General features: G+C 44.9%; 1 protein-coding gene across 5 annotated transcripts in view; it reads right to left on the reverse strand.

Moving 5' to 3' along the window:
• Positions 1–6,853: 6,853 nt before the first annotated feature.
• LOC118372088 (alpha-2-macroglobulin) overlaps positions 6,854–19,068 on the reverse strand; it is a 39,845-nt gene continuing 27,630 nt past the window's right edge. For all 5 annotated transcript variants that reach the window (XM_052522933.1, XM_052522929.1, XM_052522926.1 and 2 more), the window contains exons 35-36: positions 8,964–9,005; positions 6,854–7,333 (exon numbers count right to left, since the gene is read on the reverse strand). In XM_052522933.1, coding sequence (XP_052378893.1) covers positions 7,311–7,333; positions 8,964–9,005 — 65 coding nt within the window. In that variant the 3' untranslated portion in view covers positions 6,854–7,310. The remainder of the gene's footprint in view (positions 7,334–8,963; positions 9,006–19,068) is intronic.

The following is a 19,068-nucleotide window of genomic DNA, read 5'->3' on the forward strand; positions in this document are numbered from 1 at the left end:
AGAATGGCATCAGAGTCTATGTTGAGACCGAAGGGAGCAAGGGTCTTTAAGTTAAAGATCCAGGCAGCCTCTCGTTTTAACAATAAATGATCAAGGTCACCCCTCTCCTAGGGAGGGTGACATGTTCGATGCCAATATAACGCAGAGACGAAATCGAGTGGCCTGCCTCCAAAAAGGAATTTATGATCGTATGTTATCCATTTGTTTTTAACTTAAGACAGAGCTTCATTGGTGTTACTGCCCACTGTATAGACTCTGACAGTTTCAACAGATGCTCTGCAGCCCTGGCCTGTAAACGGTTGACAGGATCGCACACCTTTGATGTGTTGGCAGGTGCCCTAAATAACATCCATTCTGAGTTTGAAATCATGGTTAAGATTGTGAGAACAACAACAGACAACGGCTCTAACTTCTTGAATGCTTTCCATGTTTTTGATGAAACGATGAAAAACAATGAGACAGTGAAAGCAGTGGGTGGTGAAGCAGCTCAGCCAGGACAGGAAGATTGCGAAGAGGAACAAGAGGAGAGTGAAGAAGTGGAGTTTGTTGATGTGGCATGATCCTGAATGAAGATGATGGTTTTGAGTACCAGCTGCCGAAGCACCAGCGCTGTGCTTGCCACCGACTCAACTAAGTATCTATAGTCAATGCCCTGAAAGCAACATCCAGAAAAAAAAGAAAAAAGAAAGTGTCCCGTTCAACATTTGGCAAGTGTCAAGCCCCAGGCACTTTGGAACAAATGAGTAAGATCCACACTTCCAGCCATTGATTACTGTAGTTGAATCAGGTGAAATGGTTGGTGGTCCCCTTTGTATAGGGTTAGGAAACACAGTATTATTATATATTTAAAAAATTCATAGGTTCAATCCAGCTGAACTCACCTTCCTCACGGAGTATGCTGCCACCATGAGCCCAGTCGCAAAGGCCATCAACATCCTGCAGGCTGAAACCAATGTCCAGATGGGGTGGCTACTTCCAACTACCAACCTGCTGATCACAAAAATTGACCGAATCAAGTTGTCCCTGAAGTACTGTAAGCCTCTGGTGGATGTGCTACAACTGAGACTGAAGAAGCGCTTCAGCCACGTTTCACGGCCCTGAGCTGATAGCCGCTGCAATCCTTCTCCCCAAATTCAAAACAATGCGGACAAAGGATGACGCCACCATCAGAATGGGTAAGACAACGTGGTAGATTAATAGTATTTTATTATTCATAAACAACTGTGTATAGTGTACATTTTGACACTTCATAGATTTGAGAAACACCCATTTAAAGTACAATCCTGACTTTGTGGTTCAGTCCAACGTGTAGCCTATTTACCCCTGTTGCTTTGTTTATATAGATAGGGGATGGGGATGGATTAATGTAGGCTCTTAACTGCATGATTTCTATTGTCGTCTTCTTTTGTATTTCAGGAATAGACTACATCAAGGACCACCTGGAAGAACCTTTGCTGCAGCTAGGTGATGGAACCAGTTCATCTGATGAGGACTTCTTCTCTGCCATGAAAACGTCTCAAGCACAAGAAAGCTCCAAACAGATGGACGGACACCTGGCCTGTTCAGCGGATCATATGGAGTTGCTCAAGTCCTTCCCGGCAGTCTGTAAGCTGTCTCTGAGGTTAAACACACCCTTACCTACATCAGCTGCCTGTGAAAGGCTGTCCAGCATTGCAGTACTTGTTTTCAGCCCCAGGAGAGCAAGGCTGGATTCCAGAAACTTTGAAAACCAGCTTTTCCTGAAGATGAACCGTAAATTCTTCAACTTCAAGTAATGACAGCTTAACGCTAGCAAGCCCAAGGACACGACTGCCTAATGCGTTTTGTTAATTTATGTTTAAAATTCACAAGTTTTACCCCCAAGCCATAAGACTCCTGAACAGGTAATCAAATGACTACCTGGACTATTTGCATTGTGTGCCCCCCCAACCCCTCTTTTACGCTGCTGCTACTCTCTGTTTATCATATATGCATAGTCACTTTAACTATACATTCATATATATACTACCTCAATTGGCTCGACCAACCAGTGCCTCCACATTGGCAAACCGGGCTATCTGTATTGTGTTCCACCACCCTCCAACCCCTCTTTTACGCTACTGCTACTCTCTGTTCATCATATATGCATAGTCACTTTAACCATATCTACATGTACATACTACCTCAATCAGCCCGACTAAACAGTGCCTGTATGTAGCCTCGCTACTGTTATAGCCTCGCTACTGTTATTTTTCACTGTATTTTTTGTTTTATTTCTTTACTTACCTATTGTTCACCTAATACCTTTTTTGCACTGTTGGTTAGAGCCTGTAAGTAAGCATTTGACTGTTGTATTTGGCACACGTAACAAATAAACTTTGATTTGATTTATAGGTGTCCTTGTTACAAAGGTATGATCTAACACACCGATTTCTAATACAGTTCCATCAGTGGTGACGTCCTCATAGTCCTACAGTGAGGTTGTGTGCAGTTCTAAACGTACAGAATTGTTTCTTTTTTAATGTATAGGATTCTATTTTTTCGAAAGCAAAGTGTCTGATTGTAAGTGCTTGCATTTACTGGCTATATACCTTCATTAAGGCATAATTCTATTTTGTCTGTAAGAGATGTATTTTGAAGTGCTGCCTATTTGAGAATCCAGTTGTTGTTTTTTTGTATCTGAGCTATTCTTGCATCTGTAAGACTACCTTTCAGAAAAGCTCAAACCAAATAAAAGGGCTGGTTGTTTTGATTTTTGGATTTACAGCTCCTATGTTTCATACTTTTACTTTTGGAGCCAGATACTTAAGGACATCCAACAATGTTTAAAATAAGGAATTTAATGTACAACTTTTACTTTTACTCAAGTTTGAGTACTTTTTACACAATTGAACTTAAGTACATTTAACACCAGATACTTTTAGACTTTTACTCAAGTAATATTTTACTTGGTGACTTTCACCTTTACTTGAGTCATTTTCTATTAAGGTATCTTTACTTTTACTCATGTATGACAGTTGAGTACTTTTTCGACCACTGTGTCTACTTTAATTCACTGAGAGATCACTGAGAGATTGATGAGGGAAATCTCTGTGGAATGGTCCTGCTTGACCTACAAAAGGCCTTTGATACAGTTAACCACTGTCTCCTAATCTCCAAACTGGAGGCACTGGGGTTAAGCAGTATCCCTCTAGGCTGGGAAAAGTCCTATTTATCAGGTAGTGAGCAAGTAGTAGAGGTTAATGGTTCACTGTCTCAGGCAAAAACCAATGAGTTGTGGCGTTCCGCAGGGGAGCGTGCTTGGGCCTCTCCTGTTTTTTACTGTATATTAACGATATGAAAGATGCTTGTTCTTGCCATCTTTTATGTGAATGACTCCACTTCTTGTCTCACAAAAGTAAAACTGTTGGAGAGCATACTTATCACAGAGCTTATTAGCAAATGGCATGGCGATAATAAGCTATCTCTGAACTTAGGTAAAACTGAGGCAATTATTTTTGGAGCCCGACCTAAATTGAGTAGCTCCTCTGAAATCAGAGTGGAGTTAGGGTGAGGTGCTGACAACTAAAACCTGTTAGCAACCTGGGATGCTTCCTTGATGGAAGCTTGGGAGGTGTGAGAAGGGTCTCTAAGTGCAAGGGAAGGTTAATGCCAGGACTAAGCTTTTGTCTAGAAAGTCCAAGCTGCTTGATAAGGACTCCATGAAAGCGCTAGCCACTGCCCTCCTTCAATGCCATTTTGACGATGCTAGTAATTCCTGGTTTGGGGGCTTATCTAGGCTTAAGGGGAAGCTCCAGATAGCCCAGAATAAGCTGATCAGGGTAGTATTGAAGGTGAAACTCAACAGACTGCCTGTTGAGGCTAGGGTGTCCCAGATTAGACTGTGTTTGGTTTACAGGAGTATTTATGGTCCTGCACCCAGATATCTAACTGATTACTTTCCCCATGTTAGGGATACACAAAACCACAGCACCAGTTCAGGTGTTGCTAATGTGTGGTTATACAGATTCAGGAGTAATGCTGGGAAAGGCACTTTTTAGTTTACTGGAGCCTCAGACTGGAATGAGTTGCCTCTGCCCATAAAATTACATCTTCTCTGGGCAGCTTTAAAAATAAAGTAAAAAACTGTTTCATGTCATCTGTGTCCAAATGAATGACCCCTATGATGTAACTGCAATGATAATGTTCTTATTCTTTGTTTCAAGAGGACCACAACAGAAATGAAGCCCCAGACGTTGTGTTATCCATGATGATTTTACTCATGCACGGCTTTTTCAAGTTTTATGTTTTTTTTTTTTATGGTCAAATTAATAAACTAAAACATCCTACGGGGGCTTTGCCATGGTAGCCAAAATCAAGGCCAAGCCCAGCAATTTTATACATAATCCTAAGTATGATGGGATGTTAATTGCTTAATTAACTAAGGAATCACACCTGTGTGAAAGCACCTGCTTTCAATATACACTGCTCAAAAAAATAAAGGGAACACTTAAACAAAACAATGTAACTCCAAGTCAATCACACTTCTGAGAAATCAAACTGTCCACTTAGGAAGCAACACTGATTGACAATACATTTCACATGCTGTTGTGCAAATGGAATAGACAACAGGTGGAAATTATAGGCAATTAGCAAGACACCCCCAATAAAGGAGTGGTTCTGCAGGTGGTGACCACAGACCACTTCTCAGTTCCTATGCTTCCTGGCTGATGTTTTGGTCACTTTTGAATGCTGGCGGTGCTTTCACTCTAGTGGTAGCATGAAACGGAGTCTACAACCCACACAAGTGGCTCAGGTAGTGCAGCTCATCCAGGATGGAACATCAATGCGAGCTGTGTCAAGAAGGTTTGCTGTGTCTGTCAGCGTAGTGTCCAGAGCATGGAGGCGCTACCAGGAGACAGGCCAGTACATCGCCTTTGTGCAAGGAGGAGCAGGAGGAGCACTGCCAGAGCCCTGCAAAATGACCTCCAGCAGGCCACAAATGTGCATGTGTCTGCTCAAACGGTCAGAAACAGACCCCATGAGGGTGGTATGAGGGCCCGACGTCCACATGTGGGGGTTGCGCTTACAGCTCAACACCGTGCAGGACGTTTGGCATTTGCCAGAGAACACCAAGATTGGCAAATTCGCCACTGGCGCCCTGTGCTCTTCACAGATGAAAGCCGGTTCACACTGAGCACGTGAGAGACGTGACAGAGTCTGGAGACGCCGTGGAGAACGTTCTGCTGCCTGCAACATCCTCCAGCATGACCGGTTTGGCGGTGGGTCAGTCATGGTGTGGCATTTCTTTGGGGGGCCGCACAGCCCTCCATGTGCTCGCCAGAGGTAGCCTGACTGCCATTAGGTACCGAGATGAGATCCTCAGACCCCTTGTGAGACCATATGCTGGTGCGGTTGTCCCTGGGTTCCTCCTAATGCAAGACAATGCTAGACCTCATGTGGCTGGAGTGTGGCAGCAGTTCCTGCAAGAGGAAGGCATTGATGCTATGGACTGGCTCGCCCGTTCCCCAGACCTGAATCCAATTGAGCACATCTGGGACATCATGTCTCGCTCCATCCACCAATGCCACGTTGCACCACAGACTGTCCAGGAGTTGGCGGATGCTTTAGTCCAGGTCTGGGAGGAGATCCCTCAGTAAACCATCCGCCACCTCATCAGGAACATGCCCAGGTGTTGTAGGGAGGTCATACAGGCACGTGGAGGCCACACAAAATTATTATTTAGACTTGTTTTAAGGACATGACATCAAAGTTGGATCAGCCTGTAGTGTGGTTTTCCACTTTAATTTTGAGTGTGACTCCAAATCCAGACCTCCATGGGTTGATAAATTTGATTTCCATTAATAATTTGTGTGTGATTTTGTTGTCAGCACATTCAACTATGTAAAGAAAAAAGTATTTAATAAGAATATTTCATTCATTCAGATCTAGGATGTGTTATTTTAGTGTTCCCTTTATTTTTTTGAGCAGTGTACTTTGTATCCCTCACTTAAGTGTTTCATTATTTCGGCAGTTACCTGTACTTTTCCAGTCATTATTATCCGCCTTCCACTGGAACCTCTGACGCAACAGTTTTTAAAGTTACTGAGACCAAAACAACTTTAAAACCTTTAGGCTGACTTTCTCCAGGTTGCTTGGAAAAAACATTTTTGATAGTACTATTACTTTTCCTACGACAACCACATTTGCATGAATCACAATGGAGTTTACCCAAACAACCCAATATTCAAGTCTATCAAAGTAGTCATAGTGCTAAACAGAACTCCACCAATCCTTAGATAGAACCTCCATATGCAGCTTACTCTGTATCAGTCTTAAACAGCACTTCCCAATCTCGGTCCTCGGGACCCAAAAGGGTGCGCTTTTTGACCTAGCACTACAAAGCTTGATGATTAGTTGATTATTTGAAATCAGCTGTGTAGTGCTAGGGTAAAAAAAAAAAAACGTGCACCCCTTTGGGTCCCGAGATTGGGAAACCCTGGTCTAGAATGGCAACACAGTACGCTATTGAAGCACGTTCTTTCCGTGGCTTTACCGCCCCCGGTTGAGCTGGCTGTGCCTTCACTGCCGTGGCTGAGGAGAATGGTCATTGGAGCCAAGGGGGGGTGGCATTGTACTGTGCTGGCTCTGGTGTTTTCTAGACACATTCTCCTTTCTGGCACAGTTCCAGCAATTATGCTGAATGCCCATAGGAGAACCCTTTGAATAACCGTTTTGGGTTCCAGGTAGAACACTTTTCACTGATGGTTCTACATGGAACCAGAAAGGGTTCTAAGCTGGAACCAAAAATGGTTCTCCTATGGGGACAGCTGAAGAACCCTTTTTGCTAAGAGTGTAGAGACTACATAATGACACCACGGATGGATTATAGAGATTTTGTCACATTTATTTATTTAATAGATGTTGCTATGGATTCAAATCACTGTAGACTCAACATGGCCATAGTTTCATTAAAACATTTCATTTTCAGTAGATGCAGTCGTATGCATTTTCATCATCGCAGTAGAAACATTGAAATGTCTCACATAACTTTAATAGCAGGTTTAGGGTTACAACAGCAGGTTGTGACATGTGTTAGCACAAATCAAATTAACAAAATAAAAAAAGGAGTTAAAAAGGTAAAATCCTACGGCCCATCTACACCCATGTATTAAAATGTTTTTGTTCACTTACAATATTAAAAACAGATCATGAGTTGGTCAATGTGTTACCAGGAACTACAAGCATCAAACCAAATAAATGGAGAGGTTCTATGAGCTCTGCCTAAAAGAAAAAAAACACAAGACTTCAAACACATGAAAGCACTTGGTCGGGTCCAGGTCCACTGTCTGTCACACTTCATTGACTTCGTCACCTGTGAAAATGTCAAATCATCAATAGAACATTCCCTGCTTGGCCTAGGATTTTACTCCATATAAAACAATGAACATCAATCTTCACAGGGCCGGCCCCCGACCAAATAATATTAATATATATTGAGTATATAAAACATTAAGAACACCTGCTCTTTCCATGACAGACTGACCAGGTGAAAGCTATGATCCCTTATTGATGTCACTTGTTAAATCCACTTCAAATGAAGGGGAGGAGACAGGTACATTTTTTATTTTTAAGCCTTGAGACATGGATTGTGTATGTGTGCCATTCAAAAGGTTAAGAAACAAGACAAAAAATGTAAGTGCCTTGGAACGGGGTATGGTAATGGATGCCAGGTGCACCGGTGTGTGTCAAGAACTGCAACGCTGCTGGGTTTTTTACATGTTTTTTTTCTCCACAGTTTCCCATGTGTTGTGTGTTATAATTGTAGAATACACAAGGTGCAGTTTCGAAATGTTGTTGTGGATCAGCAGTTTCTCTTGTTATGTCCACTCAATCAGCCATGTCAGCTCACAGTTCTTAGATTGGAGTCGCTCTGGATGTGCCCAATTAAAGTAACCGTCCACTTGATCAAGGGCACCAACAGATTTTTCACCTAATAGGCTTGGGGACTCGAACCAGCAACCTTTGCTTTTAGTGGCCTTTTATTTATTTTTTGTAGTACGTTTACTAGTTTCTCCTCAATTTCATAATATCCATTGGTAATTACAGTCTTGACCCATCGCGGCAACTCCCCTCCAGACTCGGGAGAGGCGAAGGTCGAGAGCCATGCGTCCTCCAAAACGCGACCCTGCCAAGCCACACTGCTTCTTGACACACTGCTCGCTTAACCCGGAAGCCAGCCGCACCAATGTGTCAGAGGAAACACCATCCAGCTGGTGACCGGGGTCAACTTGCAGGTGCCCGGCCCACCACAAGGAGTCACGTGAGCGCAAGGTGGACAAGGAAATCCCGGCTGGCCAATGGTGCGCCGCTTCATGGGCCTCCCAGTCACGGGATTGAACCCCGATCTGAACCCCGCCTCAAGCACTGCGATGTAGTGCCTTACCACACCACTGCGCCACTCTGAGGCCCCTCAGCCCAACGATCTTAACCGCTAGGCTATCTGCCACCCCGCTGATTTTGTTAGTCACTTTCATATCATTAACATAGCATAAGTCTTGACAAAATGTGTAGAATTGCAGGACATTAGCTTTAAAAACATAAAAACTTCTCTCAATCCCATGACAAAATGGGAAGAATTGTAGGAAATTAACTGTAAAACTACACATTTTATACTGTAGAATTGCATGGAATTTGATCTAAAGTTGCTAAACTTCTCTCTGAACCATGGCAAAATCTGTAGAATTGACAAAAGGTTGCTTTAGAAATGCAACATTTTCTTTACTCCCCATGACAAACGGATAGAATTGCAGATAATTAGCTTTACAACAAATATATTTATCTCCGCCGTCAAGAGGGGGGCCACTAAATGTTTTTCCTGGGAGGTGCAAATCTCACTTAGGGCACTCAAAAGGCTAGGGCCGGCCCTGCATCTTCATTCCTGTCATTTAAGCATGAGTATGAGAAATGTAGGTTTGGTTATAGAAAGGTTGTTATGTACTTACTCTCTGCACACGGGGAGCTGTATTCACTCACAGCTTCATCACCTGAGAACAGAAAAGAGGAGAATGCAGAGGTCAGTTCCATTCTAATGATAACTACTTCCATGTCAGTCAATGTCATTAAATTCCCACTTCAATGGTGAACCAATGGGCCCATACTGGTGATGTGTCATTTCCCTCTTCAGGGAACTAGAGTTATGGACAGTACCAGGCAAAAGTTTGGACACACCTACTCATTAAAAAAAAATGACATTGCGGAATAATAGTGAAGACATCAAAACTACGAAATATGGAATAATTTAGTAACCAAAACAAAGTGTTAAACAAAATCAAAACATGTTATATTTGAGATTCTTCAAAGTAGCCATCCTTTGCCTTAATGACAGCTTTGCACATGCCTGGAATTCTCTCAACCAGCTTCATGAGGTAGTCACCTGGAATGCATTTCAATTAATAGATGTGCTTTGTTAAAATGTATTTTGTGGAATTGCTTTCCTTCTTAATGCATTTGAGCCAATCAGTTGTGTTGTTACAAGGTAGGGTTGGTATACAGAAGATGGTATTTTACCAAATAGGGCTAAGTCCATATTATATGAAACTGGCTCTCATGAGGACCACCACAGGAAAGGAAGACCCAGTTACCTCTGCTGCAGAGGATAAGTTTATTAGAGTTACCAGCCTCAGATTGCAGCCCAAATAAATGCTTCACTGAGTTCAAGTAACAGACACATCTCAACATCAACTGTTCAGAGGAGACTGCGTGAATCAGGCCTTCATAGTCAAATTTCTGCAAAGAAACCATTACTAAAAGGACACCAATAAGAAGAAAATACTTGATTGGGCCAAGAAACATGAACAATGGACATTAGATCGGTGGAAATCTGTCCTTTGGTCTGATGAGTCCAGATTAGATTTTTGGTTCCAACCGCTGTCTTTGTGAGATGCAGAATAGGTGAACTGATGATCTCTGCATGTGTGGTTCTCACTGTGAAGCATGGAGGAAGAGATGTGTTGGTGTGGGGGTGCTTTGCTGGTGACACTGTTGGTGATTTATTTAGAATTCAAGGCACACTTAACCAGCTTGGCTACCACAGCATTCTGCAGAGATAAGCCATCCCATCTAGTTTGTGCTTAGTGGGACTATCATTTGTTTTTCAACATGAATGACCCAACACACCTCTAGGCTGTGTAAGGGCTATTTGACCAAGAAGGAGAGTGATGGAGTGCTGTATCAGATGACCTGGCCTCCACAATCATCCAACCTCAACCCAATTAAAATGGTTTGGGATGGACCGCAGAGTGAAGGAAAAGCAGCCAACATGTGCTCAGCATATGAGGGAACTCCTTCAAGACTGTTGAAAAAGCATGCCAGGTGAAGCTGGTTGAGAGAATGCCAAGACTGTGCAAAGCTGTCATCAAGGCAAAGGGTGGATACTTTGAAAAATCTAAAATATATTTGGATTTGTTCAAAACTTTTTGGGTTGCTACATGACTCCATATGTGTTATTTCATAGTTTTGATGTCTTCACTATTATTCTACAATGTAGAAAATAGTAAAAATAAAGAAAAAAACCTTGAATGTGCAGGTGTGTCCAAAATTTTGACTGGTACTGTATCCCAGACAGGTATGGCAGTGCCACCAAACACAGAGCAAAAATATAAATACAAGATGCAACAATTTCAAAGATTTGACTGAGTCTGTGTGATCAAGTTTTTGTTGTTCATCAAATGAAATGCGCAGCTAGTGCATCATTGCATTGAGTCAATCAACAGGTTTGGTGGTAACGTGGGTACAGTTCATATAAGGAAATCAGTCAATTCAAATAAATGAATCACTATCCACAAATGCAATTCACTATCCACAAACAAACACCTTTTGACTTGTAAATCGATATATTGCATTAGATTTTTTTTTTAGAACTGCAGGTCATTTCCAAATGACTGCCATAGAGACAAAACGTTCTCAGGCATTTGTAGTCGTAGAAAAAAAGGTTGATCCCATTGATGCTGTTGACTCAGATCACTGGTTGCTGCGGAGGTGAGTGTAACCGGTGTGAAATGGCTAGCCAGTTAGCGGTACACGCTAATAGCGTTTCAAACCGGTGACGTCACTCGCTCTGATACCTTGAAGTTGTTGTTTCCCGTGCTCTGCAAAGGGCTGCGGCTTTTGTGGAGAGATGGGTAATGATGCTTCGAGGGTGACTGTTGTCGATGTGTGTAGAGGGTCCCTGGTTCAAGCCCAGGTTAGCGCGAGGAGAGGGACGGAAGCAATACTGTTACAAAGTCTGATCCCATATCCTACACCTCCCCTTTGCATGCCTCTCTTGGGGAAACATTTAGAGGCTTCAGAAATACCTATTTCTCTTTCATGCGCATAGTCTGTGCAATTTGAGACAGAGAATGGATTATAATCACTTACAATGTAAACTTACATTTAGTGGTGCTATCACACTTGCCAGTTAATTCAACTATTAGGGCGATGAACAGGTGTACACTGCAATAGCGTGTAATCTAGGGTTTCGATTAGCATACTATAATTTCTGCAGCCTTGAAAGGCAGGCATCAACATGCCCAAACGAGGCTGCCAGCGATTTATAGAAATCGCTTTCTATGGGTACCAACCTTTTTTCTACGACTACAAATCGCTTTCTATGCGTAATAACTTTTTTCTATGTGTGAGAACTTTTCTACGCGTTTTAACTGTCTTTTTCTTGTCATCAAATCCCTGCCAAAAGTCAGGTAGGTGACCTAAGTGCTTCCAAATATTTAATAAAGCTGTATACAAACATGGTCTCTTTTTTTTCTTTGAGTAATGCAGGTGTTTCAGACTAGCCCAGTGCTTTCTGTGGTGGTGGGGCAGCCAGCGGAAAATACGGAGCGTAGGGGGTTGGTAATGTTCTCCAATTACGCCGTGATAGGCTCAGTGTTCTGTCACTCATGGGGACACTATGTCACTGCAAAATGTACGGGTAGAGCTAAAAACTTCAAGCCCTTTGGATGCTGCAATAGAGTTGCATTGGAAGTGCCTATCCAAGAAGGCTCAAGGTCATTGGACAGAAATAAAATGACGTCAAATCACATTATATCTACCGTAGCTTTAATTGGACTGATCATGTCAACATCGTACTTTCAGAATCTTAGCTAGCAAGCTAGCAGTCATCATCATGAATCAAGTCAACAATCTACTAGCAAATCCTTTTCCATCATTGTCATATGAAGATAAATTATGAAGAGAAATGATAGATAAAACACTGGTGCTCATCGGCCATAAATATTACGCAAGTTGGAAAATCGCAAATTCAACAATAAGTGGTTTGGAAGGAATCAGTGGCTAACTGCAAGCTCTGCAAAGCAATCACTAGCCTGCTATTCAGTGGATTGGGTGTGTGCTCCAAGTCTGGATTTAAGGGTCAACATTGGCCATTCAACATTGGCCATGCTTTCAATCCAGCATCACTTCAAGACAACTGGGAACTCTGAAACAAAACAAGCTCAGACTGGGAAAATACATTTTGAACGATCATCTATCTCAGAATTCCAGGTTGTAACTCGGCCTCTTTCTAGAGCTCTTCAGTTTCCTGAAGATCACTGACATCATGATTGGACCTTGTTTTTTTGTTGTGGAGTTCCCAGCTGTCTTGAAAGCCCTTCATCAATAAGTGCATCGATGACGTCGTCCCCACAGTGACCGTACGTACATACCTGTTAGAATCATTTGCATGGTTTGAGATAATGGCTAAAGACGTGTAGTCCACTTGTCATTCCAATCTCCTTGCATTAGCGTCGCCTCTTCTGTAGCCTGTCAACTATGTGTCTGTCTATCCCTGTTCTCTCCTCTCTGCACATACCATACAAACGCTCCACACCGCGTGGCCGCGGCCACCCTAATCTGGTGGTCCCAGCACGCACGACCCACGTGGAGTTCCAGGTCTCCGGTAGCCTCTGGAACTGCCGATCTGCGGCCAACAAGGCAGAGTTCATCTCAGGCTATGCCTCCCTCCAGTCCCTCGACTTCTTGGCACTGACGGAAACATGGATCACCACAGATAACACTGCTACTCCTACTGCTCTCTCTTTGTCCGCCCACGTGTTCTCGCACACCCCGAGAGCTTCTGGTCAGCGGGGTGGTGGCACCGGGATCCTCATCTCTCCCAAGTGGTCATTCTCTCTTTCTCCCCTTACCCATCCGTCTATCGCCTCCTTTGAATTCCATGCTGTCACAGTACCAGCCCTTTCAAGCTTAACATCCTTATCATTTATCGCCCTCCAGGTCCCCTCGGAGAGTTCATCAATGAGCTTGATGCCTTGATAAGCTCCTTTCCTGAGGACGGCTCACCTCTCACAGTTCTGGGCGACTTTAACCTCCCCCATCTACCTTTGACTCATTCCTCTCTGCCTCCTTCTTTCCACTCCTCTCCTCTTTTGACCTCACCCTCTCACCTTCCCCCTACTCACAAGGCAGGCAATACGCTCGACCTCATCTTTACTAGATGCTGTTCTTCCACTAACCTCATTGCAACTCCCCTCCAAGTCTCCGACCACTACCTTGTATCCTTTTCCCTCTCGCTCTCATCCAACACTTCCCACACTGCCCCTACTCGGATGGTATCGCGCCGTCCCAACCTTCGCTCTCTCTCCCCCGCTACTCTCTCCTCTTCCATCCTATCATCTCTTCCCTCTGCTCAAACCTTCTCCAACCTATCTCCTGATTCTGCCTCCTCAACCCTCCTCTCCTCCCTTTCTGCATCCTTTGACTCTCTATGTCCCCTATCCTCCAGGCCGGCTCGGTCCTCCCCTCCCGCTCCGTGGCTCGACGACTCATTGCGAGCTCACAGAACAGGGCTCCGGGCAGCCGAGCGGAAATGGAGAAAAACTCGCCTCCCTGCGGACCTGGCATCCTTTCACTCCCTCCTCTCTACATTTTCCTCCTCTGTCTCTGCTGCTAAAGCCACTTTCTACCACTCTAAATTCCAAGCATCTGCCTCTAACCCTAGGAAGCTCTTTGCCACCTTCTCCTCCCTCCTGAATCCTCCCCCCCTCCCTCCTCCCTCTCTGCAGATGACTTCGTCAACCATTTTGAAAAGAAGGTCGACGACATCCGATCCTCGTTTGCTAAGTCAAACGACACCGCTGGTTCTGCTCACACTGCCCTACCCTGTGCTCTGACCTCTTTCTCCCCTCTCTCTCCAGATGAAATCTTGCGTCTTGTGACGGCCGGCCGCCCAACAACCTGCCCGCTTGACCCTATCCCCTCCTCTCTTCTCCAGACCATTTCCGGAGACCTTCTCCCTTACCTCACCTCACCTCGCTCATCAACTCATCCCTGACCGCTGGCTACGTCCCTTCCGTCTTCAAGAGAGCGAGAGTTGCACCCCTTCTGAAAAAACCTACACTCGATCCCTCCGATGTCAACAACTACAGACCAGTATCCCTTCTTTCTTTTCTCTCCAAAACTCTTGAACGTGCCGTCCTTGGCCAGCTCTCCCGCTATCCTCTCAGAATGACCTTCTTGATCCAAATCAGTCAGGTTTCAAGACTAGTCATTCAACTGAGACTGCTCTTCTCTGTATCACGGAGGCGCTCCGCACTGCTAAAGCTAACTCTCTCTCCTCTGCTCTCATCCTTCTAGACCTATCGGCTGCCTTCGATACTGTGAACCATCAGATCCTCCTCTCCACCCTCTCCGAGTTGGGCATCTCCGGCGCGGCCCACGCTTGGATTGCGTCCTACCTGACAGGTCGCTCCTACCAAGTGGCGTGGTGAGAATCTGTCTCCTCACCACGCGTTCTCACCACTGGTGTCCCCCAGGGCTCTGTTCTAGGCCCTCTCCTATTCTCGCTATACACCAAGTCACTTGGCTCTGTCATAACCTCACATGGTCTCTCCTATCATTGCTATGCAGATGACACACAATTAATATTCTCCTTTCCCCCTTCTGATGACCAGGTGGCGAATCGCATCTCTGCATGTCTGGCAGACATATCAGTGTGGATGACGGATCACCACCTCAAGCTGAACCTCGGCAAGACGGAGCTGCTCTTCCTCCCAGGGAAGGACTGCCCGTTCCATGATCTCGCCATCACGGTTGACAACTCCATTGTGTCCTCCACCCAGAGCGCTAAGAACCTTGGCGTGATCCTGGACAACACCCTGTCGTTCTCAACTAACATCAAGGCGGTGGCCCGTTCCTGTAGGTTCATGCTCTACAACATCCGCAGAGTACGACCCTGCCTCACACAGGAAGCGGCGCAGGTCCTAATCCAGGCACTTGTCATCTCCCATCTGGATTACTGCAACTCGCTGTTGGCTGGGCTCCCTGCCTGTGCCATTAAACCCCTACAACTCATCCAGAACGCCGCAGCCCGTCTGGTGTTCAACCTTCCCAAGTTCTCTCACATCACCCCGCTCCTCCGCTCTCTCCACTGGCTTCCAGTTGAAGCTCGCATCCGCTACAAGACCATGGTGCTTGCCTACGGAGCTGTGAGGGGAACGGCACCTCAGTACCTCCAGGCTCTGATCAGGCCCTACACCCAAACAAGGGCACTGCGTTCATCCACCTCTGGCCTGCTCGCCTCCCTTGCACTGAGGAAGTACAGTTCCCGCTCAGCCCATTCAAAACTGTTCGCTGCTCTGGCCCCCCAATGGTGGAACAAACTCCCTCACGACGCCAGGACAGCGGAGTCAATCACCACCTTCCGGAGACACCTGAAACCCCACCTCTTTAAGGAACACCTAGGATAGGATAAAGTAATCCCTCTCACCCCCCCTTAAAAGATTTAGATGCACTATTGTAAAGTGGCTGTTCCACTGGATGTCATAAGGTGAATGCACCAATTTGTAAGTCGCTCTGGATAAGAGCGTCTGCTAAATGACTTAAATGTCATGTAAATGTAAAGTGTTCCACTCTGATATTGTATAATGGTGTGAAATGTTTGAGAATCATAAGAAGATAATATGAAGATGTGTGTAGCTATGTTAGAATTATAATACTAGAGTATTATAGTCTTTAATGGGGGTGTAAGCAGAGTGAAGTTGTAAAACCATCAGAGGTTTTCAAACCAAGAGGGCCCCAACGGGGGAGGGGAAGTGAAAGCCTTGAAGAATGAGACAATATTGATGGTTCTTTGTCTACAATGTGGTTAGTGGAAAAGTACTGGTCATTTGAGAAGGGAGTGACCTAAAGATAGGAATGTGTGTGTATGTTATAAAAAGACAGTCTTCATTTTTGTCTTTAGAGCTCTCATGAATAAACTATACAAACTGTTTGTATTAATCTGAATATTTGTCTAATTATTATTAAACCTGGGGTCCTGCAAACCTCGGGAAATTGGACAAAGGTTGAATGAATGTTTAATTAGCATTATTGAAATTGAAAATTCCTGTGACAATATCCCAACCAGAAGCCATGGATCACAGGGAACATCCGCACTGAGCTAAAGGGTAGAGTTGCCGCTTCAAGGAGCTGGACTCCAACCTGGATGCTTATAAGAAATCATGCTATGCCCTCCGACAAACCATTAAACAGGCAAAGCATCAATATAGGACTAATATTGAATCCTACTACACCGGCTCCGACGCTCATCTGATGTGGTTGGGCATGCAAATTATTACAGACTACAAAGGAAAGCCCAGCCATGAGCTGCCTAGAGGCAGGAGCCGACAGACGAGCTAAATGACCTCTATGCGCGCTTCGAGGCAAGCAACAAAGAAGCATGCATGAGAGCACCAGCTGTTCGGCTATGGAGAGCATAATCACACAGTCGTCCCGATGTGAGTAAGACCTTGAAACAGGTCAACATTCACAAGGCCGCAGGGCCAGACGGATTACCAGGATATGTGCTCCTAGCATGCGCTGACCAACTGGCAAGTGTCTTGTTCAACCTGTCCCTGACCAAGTCTGTAATAACAAAATGTTTCAAGCAGACCACCATAGTCCCTGTGCCAAGGAACACCAAGGTAACCTGCCTAAATGACTACCGATCCGTAGCACTCACGTCCGTAGCCATGAAGTGCTTTGAAAGGCTGGTCATGGCTCATATCATTATCCCAGAAACCCTAGACCCACTCCAATTTGCATACCGCCACAATCTCGATTGTACTCTGCCCACCTGGACAAAAGGAACACCTACGTGAGAATGCTATTCATTGACCACAGTTCAGCATTCAACACCATAGTGTCCTCAAAGCTCATAACTGAGCTAATGACCCTGGGACTAAACACCTCCCTTTGCAGCTGGATCCTGGACTTCCAGATGGGCCGCCCCAGGTGGTAAGGGTAGGTAATAACATTTGCCACACTGATCCTCAACACAGGGGCCCCTCAGGGGTGCGTGCTTAGTCCCCTCCTGTACTCCCTGTTCACCCATGACTGAGTGGCCAAGCACAACTCCCAACATTAAGTTTGCTGGTGACACAACAGTGGTAGGCTTATAGAGAGATGCAAGGACAACAACCTCTCCCTCAACATGGTCAATACAAAGGAGATGACAGTGGATTACAGGAAACGAGGGCCAAGCACGCCCCCATTCTCATCGACGGGGCTTTAGTGGAGCAGGTTGAGAGAGTCAAGTTCCTTGGTGTCCACATCACCAACAAACCATCATGGTCTAAACACACCAAGACATGAAGAGTGAAGAGGGCACGACAATGCATATCCCCCCTCAGGAGACTGAAAAGATTTGGCATGAGTCCTCAGATCCTCAAAAAGTTCTACAGCTGCACCATCGAGAGAATCCTGACTGGCCACCTGCTATGGCAACTGTTCGGCCTCCGACCGCAAGGCGCTACAGAGGGTAGTGCGTATGGCCCAGTGCATCACTAGGGCCAAGCTTCCTGCCATCCAGGACCTCTATACTAGGCGTGTCAAAGGAAGGCCCTAAAAATGACCCCGTACGGCCAGTGGTATTGGAGCGCGAAGTCTAGGTTCAAAAGGCTTCTACCCCAAAGTCATAAGACTGCTGAACAACTAATCAAATGGCTAACCAGACTATTTCCATTGAAACCCCACCCCCTTTTTTACGCTGCTGCTACTTGCTGTTTATTATTAATGCATAGTCACGTTACCCCTACCTACATGTACATATTACCTCAATTACCTTGACTAACCTGTACCCCCGCACATTGACACGGTACTGGTATCCACTGTATATAGCCTCCTTATTGTTGCTCTTAAATTTCTCTTAGTTACATTTATTTAATTGCTTTGTTGAGGGCTCCCGAACAGCGCAGCGGTCTAAGGTTGTGGCGTAACTACAGCCTGGGGTTTGATCCCAGGCTGTGTCACAACCGGCCGTGACCGAGAGTCCCATAGGGCAGTGCACAATTGGCCCAGCTTCGTCCGGGTTAGGGGCGGGTATGGCCGGGGGGGGGGCTTTTTATTCTGGTTAGGGACAGTTTGTGCTGTTCTGTGAAGGGAGTAGTACACAGCGTTGTACGAGATCTTCAGTTTCTCGCATGGAATAGCCCTCATTTCTCAGAACAAGAATAGACCGACGCGTTTAAGAAGAAAGGTCTTTGTTTCTGGCCATTTTGAGCCTGTAATCGAACCCACAACTGATGATGCTCCAGATACTCAACTAGTCTAAAGAAGGGCAGTTTTATTGCTTCTTTAATCAAAACAACAGTTTTCAGCTGTAAGGTCTAATACCTGTTGTATTCGGCGCATGTGACAAATATAATGTGATTTGAAATCCATAGAATGCCAGACTTTGATGATGAAATTTCCCCACGATGGCCCGCTGCACCACCTTCCTGTTCAAGTGAGCACAGCACAATGAGGTAAGTCGAAAAATATATTGTATGCTGCTGCATAAATTATGTAATATGCCAGGGAGATACGTATACTGTAGCTAATTAAGTAATACTAAGTGTATGTTCTGTAGTAAGCTATTATTAGCCCATGTGCCTCACCCTAATAATTTGGTCCCTTTCCCCCTCATTTAGGCTAATGGTCTGATTTGGTGGTGCACATGTAGCCTATAGCCTGTTTAGAGAAATGTAGTCATTGAATATTGTAAGAGCTTTCATTGTCTGCTTATATGCCCCTTTTACTTATCCTACGGTTCTGACTTGGTGTACAGGGAGAATACTGTCAGAACGCCCATGTTCT

Source organism: Oncorhynchus keta, chromosome 1 (genome assembly GCF_023373465.1).
Source record: "Oncorhynchus keta strain PuntledgeMale-10-30-2019 chromosome 1, Oket_V2, whole genome shotgun sequence".
Taxonomy (NCBI): Eukaryota; Metazoa; Chordata; class Actinopteri; order Salmoniformes; family Salmonidae; genus Oncorhynchus; species Oncorhynchus keta.